At 38.1% G+C, this 25,324-nt stretch overlaps 1 protein-coding gene across 1 annotated transcript; it reads right to left on the bottom strand.

The window, feature by feature from the left end:
* Positions 1-19,171: 19,171 nt before the first annotated feature.
* paqr7b (progestin and adipoQ receptor family member VII, b) lies at positions 19,172-24,421 on the bottom strand. The gene is made up of 2 exons (XM_037274542.1): positions 23,983-24,421; positions 19,172-22,495 (listed from the first exon to the last, which is right to left on the bottom strand). The coding sequence occupies exon 2, from the start codon at positions 22,487-22,489 to the stop codon at positions 21,431-21,433; it is 1,059 nt and encodes a 352-aa protein (XP_037130437.1). The 5' UTR covers positions 22,490-22,495; positions 23,983-24,421; the 3' UTR covers positions 19,172-21,430.
* Positions 24,422-25,324: the final 903 nt, after the last annotated feature.

Consider the following 25,324-nt stretch of genomic DNA (forward strand, 5'->3'; position numbering starts at 1 on the left):
AGAGACAAGCCGTAATTTTCTTAGCTGCAAGAAACCGTTGTAACTCTCTTACAAACAAATTGTTGATTTGTATGGACACTTGGAACTTAAAAATGACACATGCAATTGAATCATTGTTATTGGTGCATCAATTACACGATTAAAGATTTGTCTATTAGAAGAATGCAACAAAAGTACAGACAAACGTGGCAAGCATGAGTAATGTTTTTGATTCCACAGTTTTGTCCCTGCATGTAATTGTTTTATTAGTGGGAAATTAATCAGTGTGGAAGTTGAGAATGCTGTCAGGAGGAAAATGGAGATTCATAGTGGAAAGTGAATTTTCTTTTCTTTTCTTTTCTTTTTTTAATGTCTCTGGTCAGTCAGTCTGTCCATCTTACACACACGCATACACACACTCCTCTGATGTCACAAACACTTTCCTCATAATCTGCTCCAGGATTTCTTTTGCAGGTTTTATGACTCTCCATGGTCTAATTATCAGTGACAGATGACTTTGGCCATTTAAACAAATGACAGGGCATAAAGAACCTTTGCTCCTTCACCTTGGGAAGCGCTGCAGTTTAATGCACAAGCCTCTAATAGTTTGTGAGTTAACAGTTAATAAGAGAAAATCATTGCTGGCTTTAAAGTGATAAATAGGCGCAAGGATGAAGATGAGATGAGGGAGTCTTAATGTTTTGTGGCACTATTTTAGTTTGTGAAATTCGCAGAAAAAACGTTTGATTTTATTTAGTTTTCATGCTGATGAAACTGTCAAATTCCATTTTTAGTTTAATCTAATTTTTGAAAATGCCATTGGTTGTAATCCAGAATTTATCGATAGGGGAAATATAATTAAATATCCCACAGCAATAAGTATATTTTTTTAAATTCACGACTGCCAGCCAACTCGGTGAACTGATGGATGAGGAAATAAAATCAAAATATTCTGCGACATTGAATAAAATTATACACAATAGCAAATAACAATGCAGATCATGATGGACCGAAAAATAAAATGTATAAAACATCCTATAGCAATAATTTATATATATATATATATATATATATATATATATATATATATATATATATATATATATTATATATATATATATATATATATATATATATATATATATATATATATATATATATATATACACCATTGACTGGTGACAAATACCATTCTGAAGAACGCATCAGAAACACATGACGGCTTCAGTGCCACCTGAAATGTTGTCAGATGTTGGTCAGGCATGTGCGAAATGGTGGCTTGACATTCCAAATTGAAGATGCTACCACAAGAAGATCTAGTTAATGGAACTTTTACCTTTTGTGTTTTCTTTACAATTTTCAACTAACAATACCAAAAAAAACATGTGTGAATTTTGAGACACCTTGTCTACATAGGTAATGTAATACATATAATAGCTATAATACAATAATAAAAAAAATAATTAAACAAAATGTCCTGTTGCAAAAGATTTACCTCAAATTATTTTTAAAAATCAAATAATTCACAATGAATAAATCTTTTTTTTTTTTATGTACCATGGTCAGGTGCCTGATAATTGAAGACTATTCTCGCAACACCCAAATATTTGACGAGAGGCTTTTACATTTAATACTCTGGTCGGGCAAGTTTAAGGCAATATTTAGCTTTCCTCTTTCAAATATGATGATTTCTTGCTACATTTTTACTCCTTTCTTGATTTTTAGTATGACTCCCTAGACAAGAGGTGTGTTTGAAAACCTGCTTTTACATCAGCTCTTCAAAAGAACCAAACAAGCAGAATAATAGACATCTTTGACGAGCTGAAATCTTTTTTGAAGTACACAACAGAGCAAAACCAAGACGGGCTAGCAAGTGATCGAAGCTTATTTCACAAAGCTCCACTCTTCGCTTTCTCTTCCTCTGTGCTGCTTTGCGATACCAATTCTAATTTATTCACGCCACGCCGCTTTTGAAGCATGGTAGAATTAGGAAGACTGGAAGCTGCGAGTCACATTTATCAGCTGATGGAGTTAACAACATGCCGGGTGGGATAAGAGTGGCTTGCTTCAACTGTAGAAGTGGAAATATGAAGTTAATCTAAACGCGGCAGGAGGGGTGGTGAGGGAGTTCAACTCATTGTATGATAGTGTGAGAGGAAAACCCAATATTTGATTTTTCTGCTTAGATCTAAATGAAAGCCTGGACTGAACCTCGTCGCCTCTGATGGTCCCCGTTGGGCTTTACTGTCTTTCCCTTGATAACATATGCAAAATCTCCTTACATGCTTGTGAATCTAAAGATGCTCATGGCATTCGCTAAAACTGTCACGATATTTTTCTATTACGTTCCAGATTGCAAGTTATGACCAAATTAGGCCGTTGGGTCTGTTAATAAATTAAACATGTTTCCTATACTGTGTGGGGGGGACTTAAGAAAGCCCAGTGCAGAGTAGTAACTCAGTTAAATTTACATAAAAGGAAAGTTAGCAATGTTTATTTTTCATGTAAGCACAGTAAATAAAAACAAATGAAATAGCTATAGTCAATATACCGTTTAAATTTCCTTGGGAGAGGTAATAGATTTGATTTCTTGTAACATAAATGGCTTTACTACCTCAAGATTGACATAAGTGGAGTAGTTATGTTAGCGTAGCGCATCAAGGCTTAGCGGTTATGTTAGCGTAGCGCATCAAGGCCTAACAGACGTTACATCGTGTGCCATACGGCGTGACAACGTCAACGCTAAGTGGCATAAGGAAGGTTGTTCTTTCCATGCTTTGTCATTTATTTCGCTTGTTCTACTGACACACTGTGCTGGGCTGCACAGCTGTCAACACAATGAAAAGTACAATCACCCCAGAACTCCCGTATTTTCCGCACTATAAGTCGCACCGGATTATAAATTTTTAGGTGCGCCTTATAGTGCGGAAAATACGGTAATTCAGGTCCAGTTCAGAACCACACATTTTCTTTCCCGCAGATGGTCAACTGTTTTTTAGCAATAACTAGTCAATCATTTATTCCTTTTAGTATTTAAATATACTTAAATACACACACAGACACACGCGGGGAGCACAAAAGCACGACTCCAATTAGCAGTGCAGAATTTGTCACATGCTGTATAATTACACCAACGACATAAACAAATCTGGACTTTTAGTGTAAGTAGATGTTTGAAAGGAAGCATGCGAGCAAGCTTTTAGACACAAATTGCACAGAAGCCAAATGACAAATTGAAATGTGTAGGAAGGCAAGTGAGAGCTAAGTAATCAGTGTTTGAGTATATGCGGCACTTGTACAACTATTACACTGAGCCTAAACGCAAATAAAGACATCCCGTAAATAATTTACGCTTTACTACAAGTGATTATGTTTCCCTTTATTGATTGTTTAATGTGTGACTAATTGAAGAAAAATCAAACAAATGTTAAAAAAAAAAAAAAAAAATGTATTGAAAATAGTCAGGTGTCCAATTTAATTTTGTACAGGTAATTTATCAAAGTAATTGCCCCTACCTAGTGGCACCACCTGTTATTTTTTCCATAGAGGGAATAAATGAGACATCTTTGAAGGATACGTTTATCCAGGCCTGTTAGGATGGTCTCGGTGGAATAACCAGCTGTGGGTCCATAATGAAGAGATAGATCCAGGGCATTTGCTCTGGGTTACAAACTTACTCGTCCACAAGGTATTGGAGCCTTCCTGCCATACGTCAAACAGATGAGAGCAAAGAGATGCTATCCAAAAGAAAGGTATTTAAAGCAAAATGGATTCCAAAATGCGGACGCGGGTAAAAAGAGGTTTATAAAACAAATTTATTTGCACCAGGTAACTACAGGAAGGCAAATTGATGCTGTTGAAGTCACACAAAGCAGAAGGCTGGCAGAATTTCCTTCGATGGGTTTGGGCTGGTGTGAGAAATGGAATGATGGCAAAATACTGATGCACAGAACAAAACATAAAAATGTGCTGCAAAGTAAAAAAAAAAAATGGAAACAGCTATAAAATGATACTATTGAATTATTTGTCTGGCAACTCAATGTGAAAGCCCGAAGCCTATAAATGTGAGAGTTGTTTTTGTCGGTGAGGCTTTCTTTGTGTTGTGAAAGGGAAGTCACATTATCATCAACCTTAAAAGCTCATCTCTGGTTTTCATCACATCAACCTCTGTGTCTTGATAAGCTCTCAACTATTGTGTATCTGCCATGGGCTATTCACAAATTATTTAATGCTGGGTTTTTTTTTCATCCTCAGAAAGAATGCAAATAAATAATAAAATTAGTAGTAGGCAAAACAGCAAAACTCTACTTCAACTCCGACATATACTATGTTAATGAAATTCGCAGCTCCAACGATGACTCAAAGGAGACGGTGAGATCAGAAATTAAGCATTATTGTTTTTCAATTTACACTCAACTCAATTCACCTTGGCATTATCTTGTCAAACAGCGTGCAATTCAATTCATGCTATCAGCATAACATTAACTCACAGTTGGAAGGAAATTGAAATTGGTTACTTGGGGCGTCATCTTTCCTCTTCCCCCATGTCTTCTGTATTTGTTGACTGTTTGAAGGTGTGTACAAGAACACAAATGAAGTTAAAGTCTGTTGTGAGTTGTTTATATAATTAATTTGATAACTTGAAAAATCTTCATTTGCCCTTCGCAGGAGTTGCTGTTCTTGCTACATATTGGAAATTGCTTTTTTAATCTAATTAGAGTATAAATATTCATTGTTTATTGCCCAAGAACACACTGAAACAATTTGACGTTATAATATAACCAAATTAATTGATTTTTTTTTCTATTATATAACATGATTTGCATTGAGATGTGTGTTATTAATATAAATGATATTTTTAATACCGAAGGTGGAAATGCAACCGCACGACTGCTCCCAGTGAACTCGATTGCAATCTTTCCAATGACTCAAGCATTTACATTATTTCATTGTCCAAAATGCATGACTCATTATTCATTATTCAGTGTTCTATTGGATTTTATCTACATTGTGACATTTTCAGTGTAACTATATTTCACAATGTTGTAATTACATTCTGTAGCTGCAGAAGTGGCGGATAGCTGTGAATGAAAATGAAATTGAAAGGGTATGCTTGTTAGATTGGTGCATCTCAGCACTGAGACTGGTGTAACTATGCAAGGGTGCTTTTAATTTTTCAGACGTGTTCATTTAAAAAAGGAGGTTTGCGCCGTTGTGGGTGTGAACAGTGCAGACTTGCTTCTCTGGCAATTCTAACAGCTTTTGTTAAATGCAACACATTGACAGTCTCTCATGGAGCCATCACTATACCTAAAAGGAAGCTGTGCTGCATACACTTTTAAAAAAATATATTCATAATATCCACACCCCTGTGAGTGCTTTTACTTCTGTAGCATCTGTGGAAGGCGTCTAGCTCCAATTTTCTTGTCCCTTCTGTCCTTTTACTCACTCGATCGAGCTTGATTGATGCAGCGCAAAACAATTCCTCCTTAATCCTATGCATTTTTAAAGAACTAGTGGAACGTACGCTCGGAACTCATTTCCAGTGGCTTCAACCGCATTGAAATGGAGCTGAGAGTGCTGACGGTGACGATTTGCGTCAAATCACAACTCGCAATTGTGCTTCATTATAAAGTCCAGTACAAAAGAAAATCGTTTGGATTTTTCAAATCCTTCCCATGCGCCCTTTAAATATGTGTGTTCCCGCTCTTGTTCCACTTGTCGGAAAGTCTATTTATAAATTAGCAAATAATAGTGTTTCATGCAAATACATTACATGTGAGGTTTGCGTATGCCATTGTCACCAGTTGATGCATTTTTTATAGCACAGTAGCCCAAGGAGAAGAGTGTTTGCGGGCTATGCTGAATATTTTAGCACCCCTGCATATTGTTCTTGCACCAAATTTGTTGTTCATCTTAAAACGCCTGTAGCGGCTTCATCTTTCAAATTGCTCTCCCCGTCGTGACGACCGGCTTCACTCGAATCATTTACATATGGCAATCGCTGCATTATTAAAGTCGAGCCAGACGTGAAGCCACTATAACATGCGTTTCCCTTTGCAATCCATGCTAATGTTGGAAGACGTGGTGGAGCTTACTCACAGCTTACTCACTTGCCAGAAAAGCACTCCAATCTTCATAAAATTTTAGATAATGATATATTTCAATGATATAATTTTAGATAATTATATACACTACCGTTCAAAAGTTTGGGGTCACAAAATTGTTTGGGTGACCCCAAACTTTTGAACGGTAGTGTAAATATTATTATAATAAAATATTATGAATTAAATATTATAAATTATATCTTATATTTGCATAAGATTATAGAAAATCTATGAATATAAGTATACATATATATTATAAGATTTTTTACACAGAAGATTATATATATAATCTATAAATAATTATCTAAATAAATATATACACTACCGTTCAAATGTTTGGGGTCACCCAAACAATTTTGTGACCCCAAACTTTTGAACGGTAGTGTATATATTAGATATTTTAATTTATATTATATTTTATATAATATATTATATATATAATATAATGTATAATATAAATATATATATAATATAATAAGAACAATAATATACTAAAATAATTTTAGATAATTATATAAATATATATCTATATAATATTTTTTTTGTCTCTTCAGTTTGTCACTATTTCAGGTCATTACTGGAGTAACACAGTAGCTTTTCCGTCTATTTTGTGACTTAATTAGCATGCGTGGCGCCTATTTTCCAATTATTCTGAATTATGGGAACATTCTAAACCGTTAAAATGCCCATTATGAGGACAAACCGGGATTCTTAGGCACCTGATTATCAAAGAAAAATGCACCACCCTACTGACACAATGCAACGGCTTGAAATGGTTTATTCAAGTAAAAAAATAAAAAATAAAATACGTGTTCACTCACAAGGCAAGAAAAGCAATTATTGAGTCTTTCCCTAGATGCGTCTGTCTTCATTTGGCTGACAGGTATGTCAGGCGAGTTCAGGAAAGTGTATCAGGACAAATCATCTAATGAGAGCAGGGAGTAGATGTTATAGCTTTAATATGAGACACACAGCAAAGGCAGGTGTGTTAGAAAATGTCACACTAATGGAAAGACTGACAGCTGAAATTATACTACCAATGTTTTGTACAGTTTGCATCAAGACAACTTCCAGCAAATGTTTTGCTTTCCCGAAAGAAAATTAGTGGGATACATTGCGGAATTGAGTCGTTGTACTGTCAGCGTATTACATAGCAAGTGCTAGCTTGGCTAGTGTGTTGCTGCAGGACATGCGTGATAATTGCATGGAAAGCATGTTTGACTGCTCGACAGATATAAATACAGCCCCCTTCCGGCTGTGTTGTTCCATACATCTGTCCCGGGTGTTTTTCTTGTGCATCTTTATTCCCATCCTTTTTTTTGGTTTTTTTTTCCCCCTGTCTCTTGGCCTCCCTGCATTTTCACGCAGTCATATTATGTGTGGGTGTTTCCATGTATCACTGTACGCCTCACGAAAGCACTTCAGAGTCAAATTTCGATGTGTTTTAACAGCATGAAGTCGCAGTGGCCTGGACTTGAGTCGTTAGATGACAAAATGAGGGGGTAACCATTTGTTAGTCTCCGTGGATGGACACTTGATTTACTTTCATTAGATATTTTTTTGCTGCCCTTACCACTGAATTTAAAAAAACTCAATGTTCTCATAAAAGAAGAGCTGTTTTAAAGGAGAGGATAAAACACTTGTAGAGAAAATGTCACACTAATCTTGAGTTCCAAAGTGATGTTAAATAAAAAAAAAAAGTGACAATAGTTAATTTTAATTTATACTGACTCATATTCTTTTTCTATATTATATTAAAATCTAATGACAATAGTTCATTTTAATTTATACTGACTCAGACATATTTTTGTTATTTTTCTATATTATTTTTATTTTTACACACAGTGTCATTAATGATCAATTCAAAAATAACTTCCAAGGCTCAAAAGAGGTCAACCTATAAAATCCCGATATTTCCGCTGAAAATCTCTGTGCAAACATCCATGTTAAATGTGTGCAGTTTTGCGACCCCTAACAAAAACCTCACACTAACACTGAGCCATTAATGGAAGCATAGCTAAATGTGTGAGTGAAACAATGGCGTCTATGGAAGGATTATGTGCCATCATCCTGCCTGCATCCCTGTTCTCGGGGATAAGAAACATGACTCACAATTCCTTTTGTTCTCTTTGCAGTTGAATTACAGCTCTGGATTGCTGGAGAATTTCCCAGAGTAAATATTCTCATCGTTTTCAAAGGGTAAGTTATGCATGAAGTCCTTATTTTGTTTTTTTTAAATGAGAAGTCTCATTACTCGGTATGCTCATTTTCACATTCTCGGTAAAGAAGTTTGTCTTGATGCATATTTAGGTTTTATGTGCCTGTTGCTTTTGTGTTGCTCTTAGAATGTCAAATATATGGGAGCCAATCACAAACTATCCTATAAAAGCTAATATGAAGGCACAGCAGTAAAGGAAGAACACATCCCTTTTCCTCGGTTAATATGCGAGCTGTCTTCTCCTTCCTGGCCAGCTGAACGACGACACGAGTGAAGACAATTTAATGTGAAGTTAAGTGAAGTTGAAGCTGAGATAGCAATCGAGGCAGAGCGCAGATGCCTGCCGAGACAACCCAGGCTTGGCGTTAAAGATCAGCCATTAGCCTCTTTTTAATGGCGTGCGGCTCATTAGCATACCGCCGCTTTTCTCTAACAGTCATGACAAGAAAGGCGAAAACTACCTGGCTGCTGGTTTCAGATGTCTGCTTGTGTGTATGTGCAAATGTGCACGTGTTGGCATGGGGATGCTTGAGATCCCGCCACAGCCCATTCCCAGATTGCATTCAACAGTGATGTTTGTACACAAGTATGCAACAGTGCTCACACAAAGATATGGATTACCTCGTTAAAATGTAAATGAAGTCAGAGGTGTTTTATATGGAAAATATGGGGAATAAATTATTGTAGGATTTATCATATACCGGTGATTCCCAATTTTTTCTATGCAATCCACAGCGAGAATACTTCGCATCCCGCAAAAACATTTTTTTAATAAAAAAAAATGGCTTAATTATCTTGCCTTATGATCTCAAATCATCTTTCTCCACTGAAATGAACTAAAATGCCATTAATCCGTTCCGGTGTGCCATAAAGCAACCCGATTCTTTTATATCTTTTTAGATCATAAAAAACATGACAGTATGTTTTATTTCATCCAGTGACAGCTCACTACAGAACAATTAAGAATAAATTCAGGCTCTTTGTAACTCATTTAAATGTTGCTCTTGCGGGACAATAACAATGATGTAACACTTTATGTAAGATTTCTTTAAAGTGCAATTGAAAGTACATGATATATAATCACTGAACTTCTCAAGGAGATGTCTTGGCAAGATGAAAAAGAATGGTAAATAGAATGGTAAATGCATTTCACTTGTATAGCGCTTAATGGAGCCTCAAGGTATTATAATTCAAAAAGCAGGGAAATGCAGATGGGAAAAAAAAAATGATGTGGGTCCATTTGATACTCTTTGAACAACAATTTGGAATGCATTATGAGTAGTGGACACACGCATTGCCTGTTCATTTAGGGGACGCACTTGTGGGAGAGGGAGTTTTTCATCCTAGCAAATGGTGGCCCACTTTAGACTGCACTCTGAAATGGACTCGTGGGCTATCAGCAAAAAGAATACTCGGGTTACAGCAACAGACGCTCATGCAGATAGAATTTCAGTATACATTCAAGTTGACTCATCTTTTGTTTGTGTGTGTATTGACGTCTACATTTTTTTACTTCCCGCACACAAATATATGTGTGTGTGCGTGTGTGTGTTCAGAGAAAAGATGGCGAGAAGGACAGAGGACATCTGAGGATGATAACCTCAATTTGTGCTCTCTGTGGAAACAAGCAACTTCCTTTCATAGTTTCTGGCTTACCAGCGCCCCCTGCTGCCTGAGGGAGAATACTTATTGGAAAGCAGGGTCAAGAAAGACAGCTGTCAGGTGTACTCTGACATAATTTGGCAGATTTTTTCAGACAATATTAATACGCATAGAAATATTATGCTCCTGAATCCTTTAAATAAAATTAAAGTAAAAATGGCTGCCTTGCTTCGTGTATTCAAACGCTTGATATTTTTAACTATGCTAATCAAGCTTATGGAGATTTTAAAAAATGGATAAGGTAGGCATCTGAAATATGTTTATCTCTGAATCTATGTGACCTTGAAGAGATAAGAGGCCTGATGGCTGTATCGATTGGCAATTCTCTGATGACTGGCAGAGGCATATTAAACGAGAACCAGTCCAGAACCTTGGGAAGGATGTGACTCCCTAAGCAGCAGGGCTGTGTGTGCCAAGTAACACAAGGTCTAAGACAACAGAAGATGATAATTACAGTTTTGGTATGCAGGAAGTCCTCCGCTTTGAGTTGGTGGCAAGTGGCCTGCTAAGTTCTATGTCATTGTGGTTATTGAGCATCCTCCAGTGGCAATCCAAACGGTATGAAATATTGAAATTTCATAATAACCACCCACTCCAGATGCTTGTAATTCACCCACCCACTGGCCTCATGTGTAGCATTTGTGTTTACACATGCATGCATAGTTTGAGATGCAGAATGTGTGGGAGATCATTTTGGCAATGTTGTGTGGCTTTATGTATACGCCATGGGTGGGAAGTTTTAAAAGCTGACCCAAAAAAGAACTACTGGTGTCCCAATACCTTTGCCAACCTGAGAAGCTTTAAGGCCTGCGGTTCTTTCAGGGCTGACCAGATTTGATCTGGTTTGGAGGCTGTAATGAAATGTGCTGTTCATTAGGCCTGTAATTCAATTGGGGTGGGGACTGGTGGGGGTGTGGGGGGTAGATGATATTGTTCTGGCTTCCATGGCAACAGTGCCTATAAGTCTGGGAGGCCAGTGTTTGGAAGGATTTCGAAACAGATTTGTTGGGCTTATAAGGAGAAATGTCATTGTGAAGGGGCGGTTTTTTGCGTGATTGCCTTTGGTCTTCTGAAATCATCCAGGATTTGGGATTTATTTAGGCCTGTACCGTTTTGAAGACGAGGAATAAATGCGCTATATTGTCACATCATGAATTACTGTTGCCACTTGTTGCTAAGGTAGATTTTGTAGGGTCCAAGAAGCTAAACAAATGAACATAAAAATGGCTAAAATAATATATTGGGTTATGTTATGTTATATCATGTTATGTTATGTTATATCATGTCATGTCATGTCATGTCATGTCATGTTATGTTATGTTACGTTATGAAGTAGGAAAAAGATTGTGGTGCCCCACGTGTATTTCTTTAGAATTGTAGTTGCTAACATTTGATATTTTGTTTCTGTTTGGGTCACCACCATAACACAATTAAAATCGGCAGTGATCTTTACGCCGTATTTCCTCTTGTCCTTGATGGAGCGATTGAGCGCCTCGCCGTAGTCATTGTCGGGTCATATTGTGCCCCGCACCGCCTCATCACACAGACAAAATGAATGTTGTCGCCCACAAGTGTGGCAGGTTCAAGATGAATGCTCGTGCGGGCATGTGCAGCTTTATTAGACGCTATCACGACGTGATGATCACAGCCGGTGGCTGGGACACTCTGACACAAAGAGTGAGAACAATGCAAACAGAAGATAGGAGATCCTCCAGAAAGTCTTCTGTCAACATTATCGCACGTGTACTGAGCACAGATCTTATACTGATGCTTTCCAGGGTCAAGCGCTTGCCATCATAAAAGTTTTTGACACATTCACTCCCATTGACGACTATAGGCATCAAATATTCATATTACCGTATTTTCCGCACTATAAGGCGCACCTAAAAACCTCCAATTTTCTCAAAAGCCGACAGTGCGCTTTATAATCCGGTGCGCTTTATATATGGACCAATATGGATTCGTGGATGAGGACTAATTTATTAAAGTAAGCTTTACGTGTTTATTTTGTGTGTGTGATATTAACGTTTGAGCAACGTTGAGTTATTGATATATTGATATTGTTTTCACTATTTCGAGTGTTACTATATTGTGATTGCATTAATGTTTGAGCAACGTTGAGTTATTTATTCTATGCGCCTTATAATCCGGTGCGCTTTATATATGAACAAAGCTTTAAAATGGGCCATTCATTGAAGGTGTGCCTTATAATCCGGTGCGCCTTATAGTGCGGAAAATACGGTAATTGGATTGGCAGTGAATTAATTGACTGTATAGGCAATTTCACATACTTAGCCATTACACGTGCAAAAATATGTATACTTATCAAATTAGCTAAATGGAAGTTTAGGTTAGAAGTTGACGTTGTGAGTGTGGACGTTTTTCTTCTTCTCCCACTCACTAGTACATTTTCAATTTACGTCTCTCAAATACTCGCTGAACCAAATGGGTCTTTTAGAGTGTTGTGCTGCTGGGATCGAAAAAAAAAAACATTTCTCAGAGTGGAGATTGGATTCTAGCAAATTTGCCTTGGGGCGTCACACATTAGAGCAAGTTTGAAAGTAGCGTATAGATTCGGTATTGGCATGGCTCTCAGACACACGTATACAGTACTTTGACGGAATGTCTCGTCCATATGCAAATGCTTGACACCTTTTTTGCCCATAAATGAAGATCCAAAAGAACATTTTGACTACAGTTTGAAATTTTTGGCCGCAGTAAAAGATGATACAGTCAGTGCAAGTGTCTGCATGGATAAGCACACAAAGCGGATGATGTACAAACACCGACACAAAGTAAATCTAAATTATGCATGCGGTGTGAACAAGCAACACTTGAGCGTTTGTTTTGCCCCTTTTGTCTGCATGCAGCTGTTAAAGAATTCAATATAGCGACTTACAAGCAAGCCCAGTCGTGCTGATTTGATAAACAACATACACTCCCCATCTCTTATGTTTCACACTTCCTATTCGCATATTTGTGTGCCGACTTGACTCTTGTTCATGACTGGAAATCAAGTGTCATCAGCCGCTCATCTCGCTGTTGTCTGTTGGCGATGAGAAGCCCCGCAGCTCAGGTGCATGCTCTATTTTTGGCAGGTGTTATTCCGCTGGAGGACAAGATAACAGTATTAAGCCACATTAGCATTAGCAAATGGTCTTTTCAATATGCGCCATTGATGTGGAGGAGCCAAAAGTAGCTTCTTTTTTTTTTCACGCCCTTCCCTGTCCATGGCAAGTGTTACTGTGCCGTTTTCTATAGACAGAAATAATGCGGCTTGTGTAATAGACACAAATGCTCAATCTATTCGGTCAAACGTGAAAATAACTGAAAATTGGAAAGTAAGTGGCAATTTCTTTCCAAAAAGCTCTGTATACTCATTTGAATGGAAGCTAATTTGTGCGCCTGTAAAATATGCAGATGGCGAAAAAGTCCAATGGAGTTTGTTGTGATTCAGTTCTTGGCTTTGGTCTCAGCAAGATATATAACTTTATTATAAGGAATAGAGTCAGGTAAACTTTCCCACACACAAAAATAAAAAGTTGAAAGTAAGCTTTTTGCTTTTTTTTTTTTAATGCAGTGAATACATAAGTGTCAGTCAACAACTTTTCAATGCTATCGCTTTCTTATTCCTTTTCTTTCTTGGTGCATGACCAACTCTCTGATCCCTCATGTTTTTTTCAAGAGCCTTCTTGTATTGTTGAGCAAACACTCAAGTCTTTACAGTGTGTGATAAGAAGCGCTTCGGTGATTTGAGTTACGGTGACCCACAGTTTGACCTTCCTCCTGTGTAATGTCAATCTGAGAAAAACAAACTGCTGCAGCAGAGACACTTTATATGGTTTTGAATCAATGTCTCCGCTGATATAAAATATGTAATTGACGCACAAAGTCTTGACAAAGTCAAAGTGATGATTTTTTTTGGAGTTGAAAATTTCGCCTCCGTGCAGTAGGCTTTCTTTAGCATGCCTCATATAAGGTTTAAAATGCTACCCAATTTCATAATTTATCTATTCTAATGTGACAAACCCCACCACACATGATGAGAAGAAATAAAAAGCAGAAAGAATAGGAATGGAAAAATAAATAGAAGAAGCTAGGCTAACTGTTAGCGTAATGTGTAACTGTTAACTATACGTTACAGTTCTCCTTGTATTTTTTTTTTTATTGTGGTGAATGACTTGCGGTACAAATTATTTGAAAAGAAAATCAAAACACTCTGTCACTGCTTAATTGGCTACGACTCCATTTAGCATCACGGAGGCCATGGCTAGCTGAGCCAAATTGATGACCACAACAAATAAATTGCCAGATTAGTTCAAATTTTACCATTGTCAGCTTCAACCATTTTCCATGCAAATCAGGGGGGGAGGAATCAGTCTTAACACACCCCAGGATAATCATTTTGTAATGGTGGCCATTTCTCAAGGCGAAAGGATGCAAATCTGGCGTCTACTTCTTTTATGAACAGTGAAATGAATCCTTCCCAAAAGTGTCAATCACCAACGTTTTTAATTCACAGTCACGTCTGATCTGATACTCTCTATCGTTCCCTTAACTCCCTCAGCCATCTGTCTCAAGAGGGCTCGAGGTGCCAAGATTTGAAGGCTCACATTCTCAACAGGCTCTTAGCGAGACTAACGCTAGGACTGATGCTAGAGGTTCATGGGTCGGATTTTGGCTCTGATTGGAGAGTAAAGGCTGGTAAGAACCTATAATCTGTGCGAACAATTCTGTAGTGGATGGGGTTCATGGATGTTATCGTGACGATAAGACCAAATCTGTCAGGTTTGACCGATTTGGACGAAAACCGTTTTGTGTGGTTAAAAACTTGTCAATGAATGAGAGAGTAGAATTTTTTTTTTTCCTCAAAATAGTGCCATCAATTTCAACATCGTCATAGCTACATTGGAGAAAGATAACAATCAAAAGTAAAAAATAGACATTGTGTATTAAACCAAGCTGGACGGCAGTCAATAAAAAAATATTTTTCAGAAGAAATCCAGCAGCAGTGAAATGTTTGAATAGATTTTCAAAGACTGCCGCGTGGTTTTGTTCCCTTTTTGCGCAGCAGTAAAAGAAATATATTTTCTTGTATCCAATATTTTTTCGAAACCCGGCATTATGGGATAACTCATCGTGTTTTACGTAATTATTATACCAACTGCCCAATGGTGAGTAAACATCCTCTCCTGGCAACATGAAAAGGCTTTATATTTTTTCCCGAAACGTTTCATTTCCAGATGTAGAAACTCTACTGTTTGATTAAATATTCAGTCTGAATTCTACTGTGTTATCATAAATGGAGCCATATTCCTTATCAGCAAATGCCAGTCTCCTGCATAAATATTTAACCCAGAGAGTTGCACCCCACCGAAGAATACCAATAGTTTGTCAGCAAACCTTCATGCCAAAGGCGAGCAGTTTGTATCCTGCCACAGAGAAGAGAAGAGAATTAATAAAAAACCAATTAAAACAGCATCTGTACAACCGGCTTGTTATGTTTATATGGACTTTATAAAGGTGCATCATGAGTATTCCCCATCTGTGCTGATCCATGTAATTTATCTATCTATCTATCTATCTATCTATCTATCTATCTATCTATCTCTATCTATCTATCTATCTATCTATCTGTCTGTCTAGCTATAAGTATTTATATTTATTTGATTATTTATTTATTTGTTTATTTATGTATTTGGAAAATGGATGGATTTATTTATTTATTTATTTAGGCTTATATCCTTCTTAAACAACCCAAGAGCATTGGGGTGTGTGAGTTTTTAATGGTGGAAGATGTAATGGAAAAGTGTATTGATTTGCAAGAGAGGTTTTGTTGTTGTTCCCGGCTACTGTTGTAAAATGTTATGACACAACAGTAAAGGTGAATTGGAACCAGAAAGAGTCCAGCTGGTGTTGACTTATCCAAATACATTGGAACATACATTTCAATGTATTTGCAAATTTGGTTGCTTGCTATAGCGTTTCCTAAAATACCCTTGGGTATTGCAAAAAAAAAAAGATATTTTTAGCATTTGGCCTACATTATACCAATGCCTTTGAAAGTTTAGAAACCTATTGCAAATTAATTGAAGCATACAGTATCTATTTGAGCACAGATCACTATTAAAGGAAATATATTTTTTCCACTGCCAAAACAGTCAGAACATATCCTATGACTTATTTATACAAGTTGGCAACATCTGCTATGCTCAAATTAAAAAAAATAATAATAATAATCCCAGATGTTCAATTGTCACCGAGATGTTCAAAACAGGCAAAGCATGATAGCAACAAATTACATGGTGAGCATATTAGTAGCTGATAAACACAAATGCTTTGACAGGTGCAGAATTTAGATTAGCGGGAGTAAGAAGGAAGTTCCTCCTCTCCCACTCGCTTTCCTAAAATATCAACAGTCAATGTGGTTTTTTTTTTAATTCTATTCTCACGTAGCTGAGAGGCAGGAAGAAAAAATGAAAGAATAGTTAAGAGTTTTTATCAGGCTTATTCCTCCTCTCTTCTTCTCTGCTGAGCATCATCCATCATCTGGTGTCAATCGACAGAGATGTGAGCTTCAAACTATGGCAATGGCCTCCGCACACATTCGGACACTTCTATTTAGATCTCATCAAGATAGTCTTGTCACATTGTTTGCATTGTTTCAGAGTGATAGGCATGGGTAGAGAAAATATGCCCCGCCCCCTTTTTTTTTTTTAAATCCTTTAGGATGTGAGTTGAGACTACTGTGAAAACAGATCTTAAATTATATATCTGAAGTCAAAACAATTTTATCTGAAAGCAATGTAGCAGGCGCTAGGGTAATTTAAAAAAAAGTGTATCAGGGAAGAGAAATAAGCCAAGAATGTGTACAGAGACTTCAATAAAAAAGAATACTGAGCCATCTGGTGTCTTTTGAGAAAACTCTTATGGAGGAGGAAGGAAGATTCTTCACAGGTGATGGCTTTTGCAATTGGAGCATAAAATTTGTTTTGTGTTGGACAGCTAGAACAACGGGAATTGGACAAAAGTTTGGCATCCTCTTTACATAATTAATAATATAATAATAATAAATAATACATCAAAGGGTTGAAGCAATTTTGATATAATAATAATAATACGTCACTAAAGGGTTGAAGCCATTTTGATCCCTCCATGGTTCCGATTCTGTGGTAACTGCCCCAAAGTATTCCAAGAGACACAAAAAACTTCATACCAAAACATTAGTGACCTTGGAATTTTCTCACAAGAATTTTTTTTGTCCATATTCAAATGGATTGTGCTACACCATAGAATCATGTTTTGACTCAAAGCCTCCTCAGATAATAATACAAAGCCCAGACTCCTGAAAGTTTCTCTCGTCGTGGTTATCCGAGAATGTTAGGAGACTATAAGCTTGTTCTCTGCGAAGAGGTTAAAGGACAGGAAGAGGGAATTCATTATCCTTGAGAGAGGCTCCAGGTTTTGTCAAGAGAGACAGATTGAGATAGGGTCTACTTGCTCCCTCCTCACCTCCACCTTCTTTCAGTATCTCCACTACCAGCTCATGATAAATGGACTCGAGTGGCGGGCGGGCTGATTGGTAAAGCTAGAAGCAGAGGGGCAAAGATGAAAGGTCATCTTTTAGTAAATTCACACCGTAAGGAAATTAGGCTGCAGTGTGTTTGTAAGGCTTAATCTGTTTAACAATTAAGATGAAGACCAAAAACATGAACCTGAACCACAAACCCCTCATCTGTATCCATTAATTACTCTGGATAGGAGACCAGGCCTATCAATATGTACTGTGGAAACCTTGAAGAAGAAAAAAAAAAAACAGATATTGTGCAACACAACACAGCAGAATACAAGACGAGCTATGGCTTTGCTCACAGGAATGAAAAAGAACGTCCGCGAGAAGAGTGAGGCTGAGTGCAACTACGTCAAAAGCAGATGTAAGAAAATGGATGGAGTCTGGTGGAAGCAATTGATAGAGGACAGGAAACAGGCTGTAAAGCAATTATCACTATCTCTGCCATTAGAGTTCGGACTGTCTGAGTGTGGAATATTGTAGACTAATCACATTCTACATTAAGGGCCCCATCTCGTAAGCTTTAAATTACAGTGGGTCCTAATCGTGAGAAAATGCAGTTTGGAGATGTTCAAATTAACATAGCATGTGATTTGGCTCTTAGTGAGGGTCAAGGGTGGCGTATGGATGTGAGCCACAGCTTTGCAAAGTACATTAAATATTTGACGGACCCAAATACATGCATATATTGTATCTTGCAACTTTAAGAGTGCAGCATTGTCAGCCCACACAAACATACACCTCAGCACTTCAAACATTTCTCAGCAACAAGAAAACAGCTAAATGCTGCACTGGTTTCCTTTGCAGGCAACTGCTAGAAACACATTGTGTGATGTTATTTGTCAATATGCAACGTAGACTGTGTCAACATGAACAAGATGCTTAACCCGGGAGTAAAGTGGGGTGATGAATCAGTGCTACATACGTATAGGCGACAGTAAACTCGAGAGATGAAAACCAGGTAGATTGATAGTGCATTTTAAAAAAGGTGCATGGTGTTGTTTCCATTCCTTCTGAGAACTTAATAAAGGTCACTGCGTGTGATTTTTATTTGTTATTGTTTGTCGAAGAGGATTACCAGGATTATTTTTGATGAACCTCCAAAAGCTGCATATTTCATTTCAAGTTATGATCATTTATGTCCGGGGGCAAATCATTGACTAAATGATGTTTTTATTAAATCACTAATGACGACTACAAACAATTACCTGTAATCAATAATTCGAAGGGGGGGAACACGTTGAATCTTTTTTTTTTCAATCATGTTTCCTCGTTTTAAATTATACTAAATTACAAGGCTGCCCTCTGGTGGTAGTAAGGCGAATGGCCACCATACGCCAACCAAACAGGAGCCTTTACCAAATGTGCTTGTTTTTTTTTTTCTTAATGAATCTAATAGGAGTTAGAAAATAGCTTTGTGTTGTTCAAATTAAATAAATAGGAATTTAGTATTAGTTTAACTGAGGTTCTTACTGTATATACGCCGTGACGTCTTTCGGCCAATCAGCTGTCCGCGTTCAATCACGTGCTCCCTACCTATCTTCCTCTTTATCATTACTTATATATCCCACTTTCACCTTCTTTGTTTATGTTTTCAAATTTTAAAGCTAAAATGAGACAAGATGACAATCTGGGAAGATTTAAGTTAATGCAACACTTTAATTCTTATAAACATTAGTACAGCCAGTCACACAGTCAAGAGGCAGAAGACATTCTGGCCCTTTCTCACCCTGCTTTCTATAATGAAGGCAAACCTGGGTGGCGTCATTAGAGGCTTTGTTAACACATTCACTTTAACACAGAGCTGCCCACGTTCCAGTTCTTCTTTTTCACAACATGCAATTTAGATAATAGGTGACAAGGTGTCAATTGCAGAGAAAAATACTGTTCACAAATTTGCTTATTACTCAAAAAACACTGGTACAAAAACAAAATTGACCTAAATGTTGTCATTTGTGGAGAAAATATTTTCAATTGAAATTAATAATTGATTCAAACATATAAAATATTCCCACGTATGACTTAGATCAACCCCCCCTTCCCGGGTTACTCAATGTTAAATTTCAACACAAATCATAAAATACCCACAAATATAGTATTTAGGGGGGGCTTCATGCATGTTAACATCGTGGTCAGCCACAGTAAGTACAGTGTTGATTCAGGCAGTGCGTAACGACTCAAAGGATTTTCAATTAAACCCACCACATGCGCTTCTGTCAGGACATCAATTAAGTCATCTCTGAAAATATCTTTCAGTAGTGCCATCATTGTTGAAAAAAAACCCCAACACATTCATAAAACACCAAGAGCAGAGAATGCTGCGATGAATGAAATTAATTTTCTGAGATTAACATTTTAAAACTTTACCAGTGAACCATAACTGTGACTAGAGCCAAAACAAACTTCAGGGCAAAAGTGCACCAATAGGAACAAAATATTTATCTCTTTATAATCTGTTAAGCATGAAGACATTGAAACATTTGAAAGCAGGCAGCAAAAAATCTAAATGTGGTGTATTCCTTCTGAAAAATCTAAATATCAGAGTGCTATTAGGCGGAAAGCAAAGTGATAAATGTCCGGTTTTCAGAAGGAAAGCAACACTTACAGTGCAGAAAAAGCTGTCACACCAGAACATCTGCATTATATAGGGATAGACATGCTAGAGGCACGTACTGTACAATTTCATTCTACAAAAAGAAAATCATATCAAAAGCAGAGCATAGTGCACATACAAGCCGCAACGCCGTGGAATGTGAAAAGGCAAAAGCTGAACTTATAGCACTTAGAGAAATGTAATCTCCCAAACAAAAATGTAATTTTGTCATCTTGTTTTTGTTTGGCATGATTATCATAGAAAATACAAAAAGAAAGATAGGATAAGAAAAAAAATATTTAAAAAAAAATATACAGGAGCTTCAATATGTTATTGGTCTGCATCAACTATATCAGACTTAGAGGGGGTTTTTTTTGTACAGCTAGCGAAAACGTGCATTTTGGATGGGAATGAAAACACTCCAATTGTTCATAATACATTATAAGACTTAATAAGCAAAACAATCAGGTTCCTTTAATCAGTCTCGACAATAGCATTGAATCGTTGAGAAAAACAAATGAGCGTTATGTTGAGACTTCATATTAAGAACTGTTGCAAGCATAAAAAAGTCAACATGATACTGGGAAGAAAAAAAATACAATGAAATGTGCGCCTGTGGGATTCAACTATCCCCTTGCTGACTACTAAATGGGCTGTAAACTGTTCACTGTGGTTTGGCAGATTACACAAGGAAGTCACTGTTACAAAATAACAAATTACAATAAAATTGCTGGTCACGGTGAAGCGCAGGTGTCAAAGTCGAGGTCCGGGGGCCATATCTGGACCGCACTCACGGAGCTAGGGTTTTTTTTTTCTTGGGGAGGTTAAATTTCTTAAAATAAAATGCCGATAACGATTAATTATAAGTTCCCTAAAGAAAAACTCCAGGGTAGTTTTAAAAAAATGCCCAAAAGTCAATCATTTTGCCTGGCACCTAGGGGGTCCAAGCAAAATTTGGGGGGCAGTGCCCCTGCATCCCCCCCTCTACTTCCGCCAGTGCCACCACATCATTTTAAATGACTTACAATTACAAATCATGTGCTCTGACTTCATGTATGTATATATTCATAAAATATACCGACAACTTATGTTCCCTTTTAATAACATTGAGATAATGCAATCATTTAATCTCCCTTTCAAAATAAACCCAAAAACGTTTTGTTTACTGAATTCTGTTTTATATACGTGATTAAAAATTACAATGACTGTATATGGGTTCAGAATCATAATGGGAAACCAGAACTACAATATGGCCCGGAACAAAAATGAGTTTGACACCCCTGCGAGATATAACATTGCATTTAAGCGAATTTTTCATGAAGAGAAGCATGCACACGTTTGCGGACGTAAAAAGCAGTGAGCGCACTACAGCAGGTGGTAAAGATAAAGAGCGCCACGGCGTCGTGAGCCAAATCGCCGTGGAGTCGTTCGTAGAGCGGCCGCCGTTCGCCGAAGTCTATCCGCAACGCTTCGATCTGCACCAAGGTGCTGAACATGACAAACACGTGAAAGATCTGGTGGCCCTGCCCGATGAAGTCACACTTCCCCGGGAACCAGCTCTCCGGGTGGGGGCAGGAGAAAAAGTAGGCGCCGATGAGAAAGAATAGCACTTGGTAGAGGTGGTAGACTACCACCAGGTCGGAACAACCTTCCTGGTAGCTCGCGTAGATGCGGTGAACCACAGGACTGATGTCCAAACAGTAAGCCAAAGCCGAGGGCACCACTTGGAAAAGCTTGTGGGTAAGCTTGGGCACGGTCGGACTGGCGTATTTGCCGTAGCAGCAGCCGAAGCACGTGAGCCAGGCTAAGAAAGCAGCGGCGGGTAAAAAGAGCCCTTGCACTCTTGCGTGCCAAGCTTCTTCGATGACGTAGTAGTAGTGTGTCAACGCGCTGCCGTACTGGTAGACGGCCACGCCCACGTAATCGAGGAAGTAGAAGGTGTAGTGAGAGAGCTCGGATTTGGCGGACAAGAGATGAGCGAGGGCGCTGAAGGAGAGGTAGGTGAAGGAGGTGAGGAGGATGATGAAGAGGGGTTGAGCGTGGGGGTCTCGCAAAAAATCAACCGTCTGAGAGATCTCCTGCCATTTCACTAAGATGATGAGGGCGGCCAGTAGGTGGGTCCATACGTTGATGGTCTCGTTGTGCCTTTGGAAGAGGGTGAGGAAGTAGTAGCGCCAGCTATGGTCCGGCTGCCTGTAGCCGGTGAGGATGTGACGCTCTTGGAACACCCAGGGAACGTCGGACACCTTGACCGTGCAAGGCAGTGTGGGGAAGGCCGACTCGAGCAGCTGAGGGATCTGACGCAGCTGCTGGGCGTTGATGAACAGGCGGCCGATCTGCTCCATCACCACCGTCGCCATGGCAAACTGCAAGCAGGGAGACGAGGGGGAGGAAGAGCATAGAGTTTAGTATAGTGAAGATTAGGGATAACTAGTACCGATGGTGCCGCGACCAGTCTTAGTTCAAGGTATCGGTACTCTCGACAGCCATTTTATGATTAGGGACTAGAAATTAGATGAATAGAAAATTGCCATTTCATTCAATTTGAAGGAAATTGCTATATTGGGATGTATAGGTTTTTCTTTAAAATAATTTGTCATTGGTTTTTGGTATTGGTATGGATGACTGCGGGTATCTGACTAAACAAAGTGGTATTGAACATTATTACCATGATATAAATGTAATAATGGTAAATGTATTCATTAGCATTCATTTTTTACTAGATATTTTTAACAAACTGGGTTGGAAATCAGAAGTCATGGAAAATATTGACAACAAAATAAATAAATGATAATATAAAAATAAATCATATATTTTACCCTAACCCATAACACACTATGTTCAATTGATAGTTCAATATGCTAAAAAATCACTAATTTCTTACAAAAAAATTTTTTTAACACTTAACGAGGGCCCACATGGCTGATTTAATCGTCTAATAGCCAAAACCACATTTCTGAAATGTTTTACTGTGACTCAATTTGCAAGGCCGAGCCGCAAACCTAAAAAATGGTGGCTACTTTATGTAGCAGCTTGTTATACCTTCACATTCCTACAACCACCAGAGCCAGAATCCAATTCTGTGCCAACAGATGTTAAGCTGACACCATCACTGGGTAGCCATTGTACTACCCCCCCCCCTCCAAAAAAAAAAAAGACTACAGATTCAGAAAGACAGTTTGATTCCAAATGTCCACAACTGAGTACTAAATAGTTCTGTCATTTCATTTTTATTAATAATTATCTTCAATAATGTATTTTGAAGCAAGTAAAAAAAAAAAATCTGGGTCATTGTGGGTATGAAGGTGATAAAAACTCCGAAATCTAATTTTCATGAATACAGTAACCAAATTAGAATGTCAAGGACCTGTTAGACAAGTCTCGTGAATTTTTCCACGCGGGCGCGCGCGCGCATGTGCATACAGTAGTGAATGGGGGGGAAGATTACGTAACAATGACCATCCGAGGTCCACACCCTTTTCCCCCAGCAAAGGTTGTGTACGTGATTGTGTACGTTTGATTTATATTAAAGGAAAAATAATCGGGAATTATACAAACACCATTGTTGCACTGTACAACGAGGCGGCCCTGTTGCACTCATTGTATATTCTATCCACCAAATCGTGCACCTGGTAGACGTCTGTAAATCTAAAATGCTTTTTTTTTTTTTTTAATCTACATTTAATCCCAGCAAGGGTGTCTTATTCCACTCCTCGTGCGCATCACACAAAGGCGATAGGGCGTTTAGCGTGGAATTACTGATCACCATTCACTTGTGGGTTTTCGTGCTCGAGGCGGAAATCTTCCTTTTATCATCTGAAGTAATGATAGCAACCCGCAAAGAGTCACATACCTGAAAATGGTGGTATCAATCCAAAGAATTTGCAGACGACGAAGGACTGGCTGCTTGATAAATTTTTAAAAACATTGTACGACGAGTTACACGGATGGAGGATGGCCGTGGCTGGAACGGTGCTCGGCGGTTAGGGCGCAGACTCCAAGAGGATGGCAAGATCTTTTGACAGACAGCTCTTACAACCAATCAGAAGACAGAGTTGGGCTTCTTTTTTGTGACATCCTTCGTTTCAGCCAATGAGAGGTGTTATCCAGAAAATCAACCCACACCACAGGGACGGTTTGCCACAGTCATATGTGCCACTTGGATGACACATTTCCATCATGTGAAAAGTAATCAAGTGTTGAATATCACCAAAATGTAATGTTAGAAGAAATTTGACTTCAATTAATTTGTGGTGATTGCCTCATAGTTCTTAGGTTCCAATCTCCCCATGTGGAGTTTGCTTTTTCTTCCCATACTTGCGTGGATTTTTGTTTTGCCCTATGAATTTGAACTCGACCCCTGTCTTTTTTCCCCCATTTATTTATGTCTATAAAATAAAAAGATTGAGAAAATATTAGAGGTCAAGGTTCAATAACAATGTTGCTTTAATCAAATTGAAACTGTCTTAAGACTACTTGCACCTATATTTTTGGTTAATTCCACAATCGACTTGGGTCATAATGTTCTTTACTAAATGAGATATGAAACAAGAATGTTTGCCTTCTTGGATGCCAACAAGATCTCGTTTTGTCATGGAATCAATCTATCATTCTCGTGTTAGGCGTTCAATAACTCTATTGTTTGTCTGAGTCAGAGATTTGAATTGTCCTCGTTCAAGTCAGGGAAACTTTTTTTTTTGTTGACATTGTGGATTTTGAAACATTCAGGGTGAGCAGTGACTAAACTATAATACATGCAGCGTGACTGGTATACAAGTGGGGTCACGTGGAGCAGAGGGCGTTGAGTGATCAACGATGGTAATCGGATAGTTTCGTGCAAAGGTGCTTTGTGCACTATCTTGCTCCCCATTATGTCAATGAGACATGCATCTGAGACAGATAATTAATGTAAAAGACAGTTAGAGTTTCCCTGAAAATAGAATAACATCGACACACCTTAAACTTGTGAACACTTGTCAGGTTTTAAGCACTCAGCAGCATTTTGAAGAACAGGTTGGGCGTCAACTGTTGGGCCGTTAACAGCTTTTTTCAATGACCATCTGCCAAAGAGATGGATTGGGCATGCTAGACAAGGTGATCTGAAAATTGCCCACAAGGTCACCAGATTTAAGTTTGTGTCTTCTTTGTTCGAAATGTAAATATGCATAAGTATGTATATATGTAGTTTGTCAGCC

Source organism: Syngnathus acus, chromosome 16 (genome assembly GCF_901709675.1).
Source record: "Syngnathus acus chromosome 16, fSynAcu1.2, whole genome shotgun sequence".
Taxonomy (NCBI): domain Eukaryota; kingdom Metazoa; phylum Chordata; class Actinopteri; order Syngnathiformes; family Syngnathidae; genus Syngnathus; species Syngnathus acus.

Coding starts and splice junctions, on each gene's coding strand:
- paqr7b (XM_037274542.1), bottom strand. CDS start 22,489: ATGGCGACGGTGGTGATGGAGCAGATCGGCCGCCTGTTCATCAACGCC.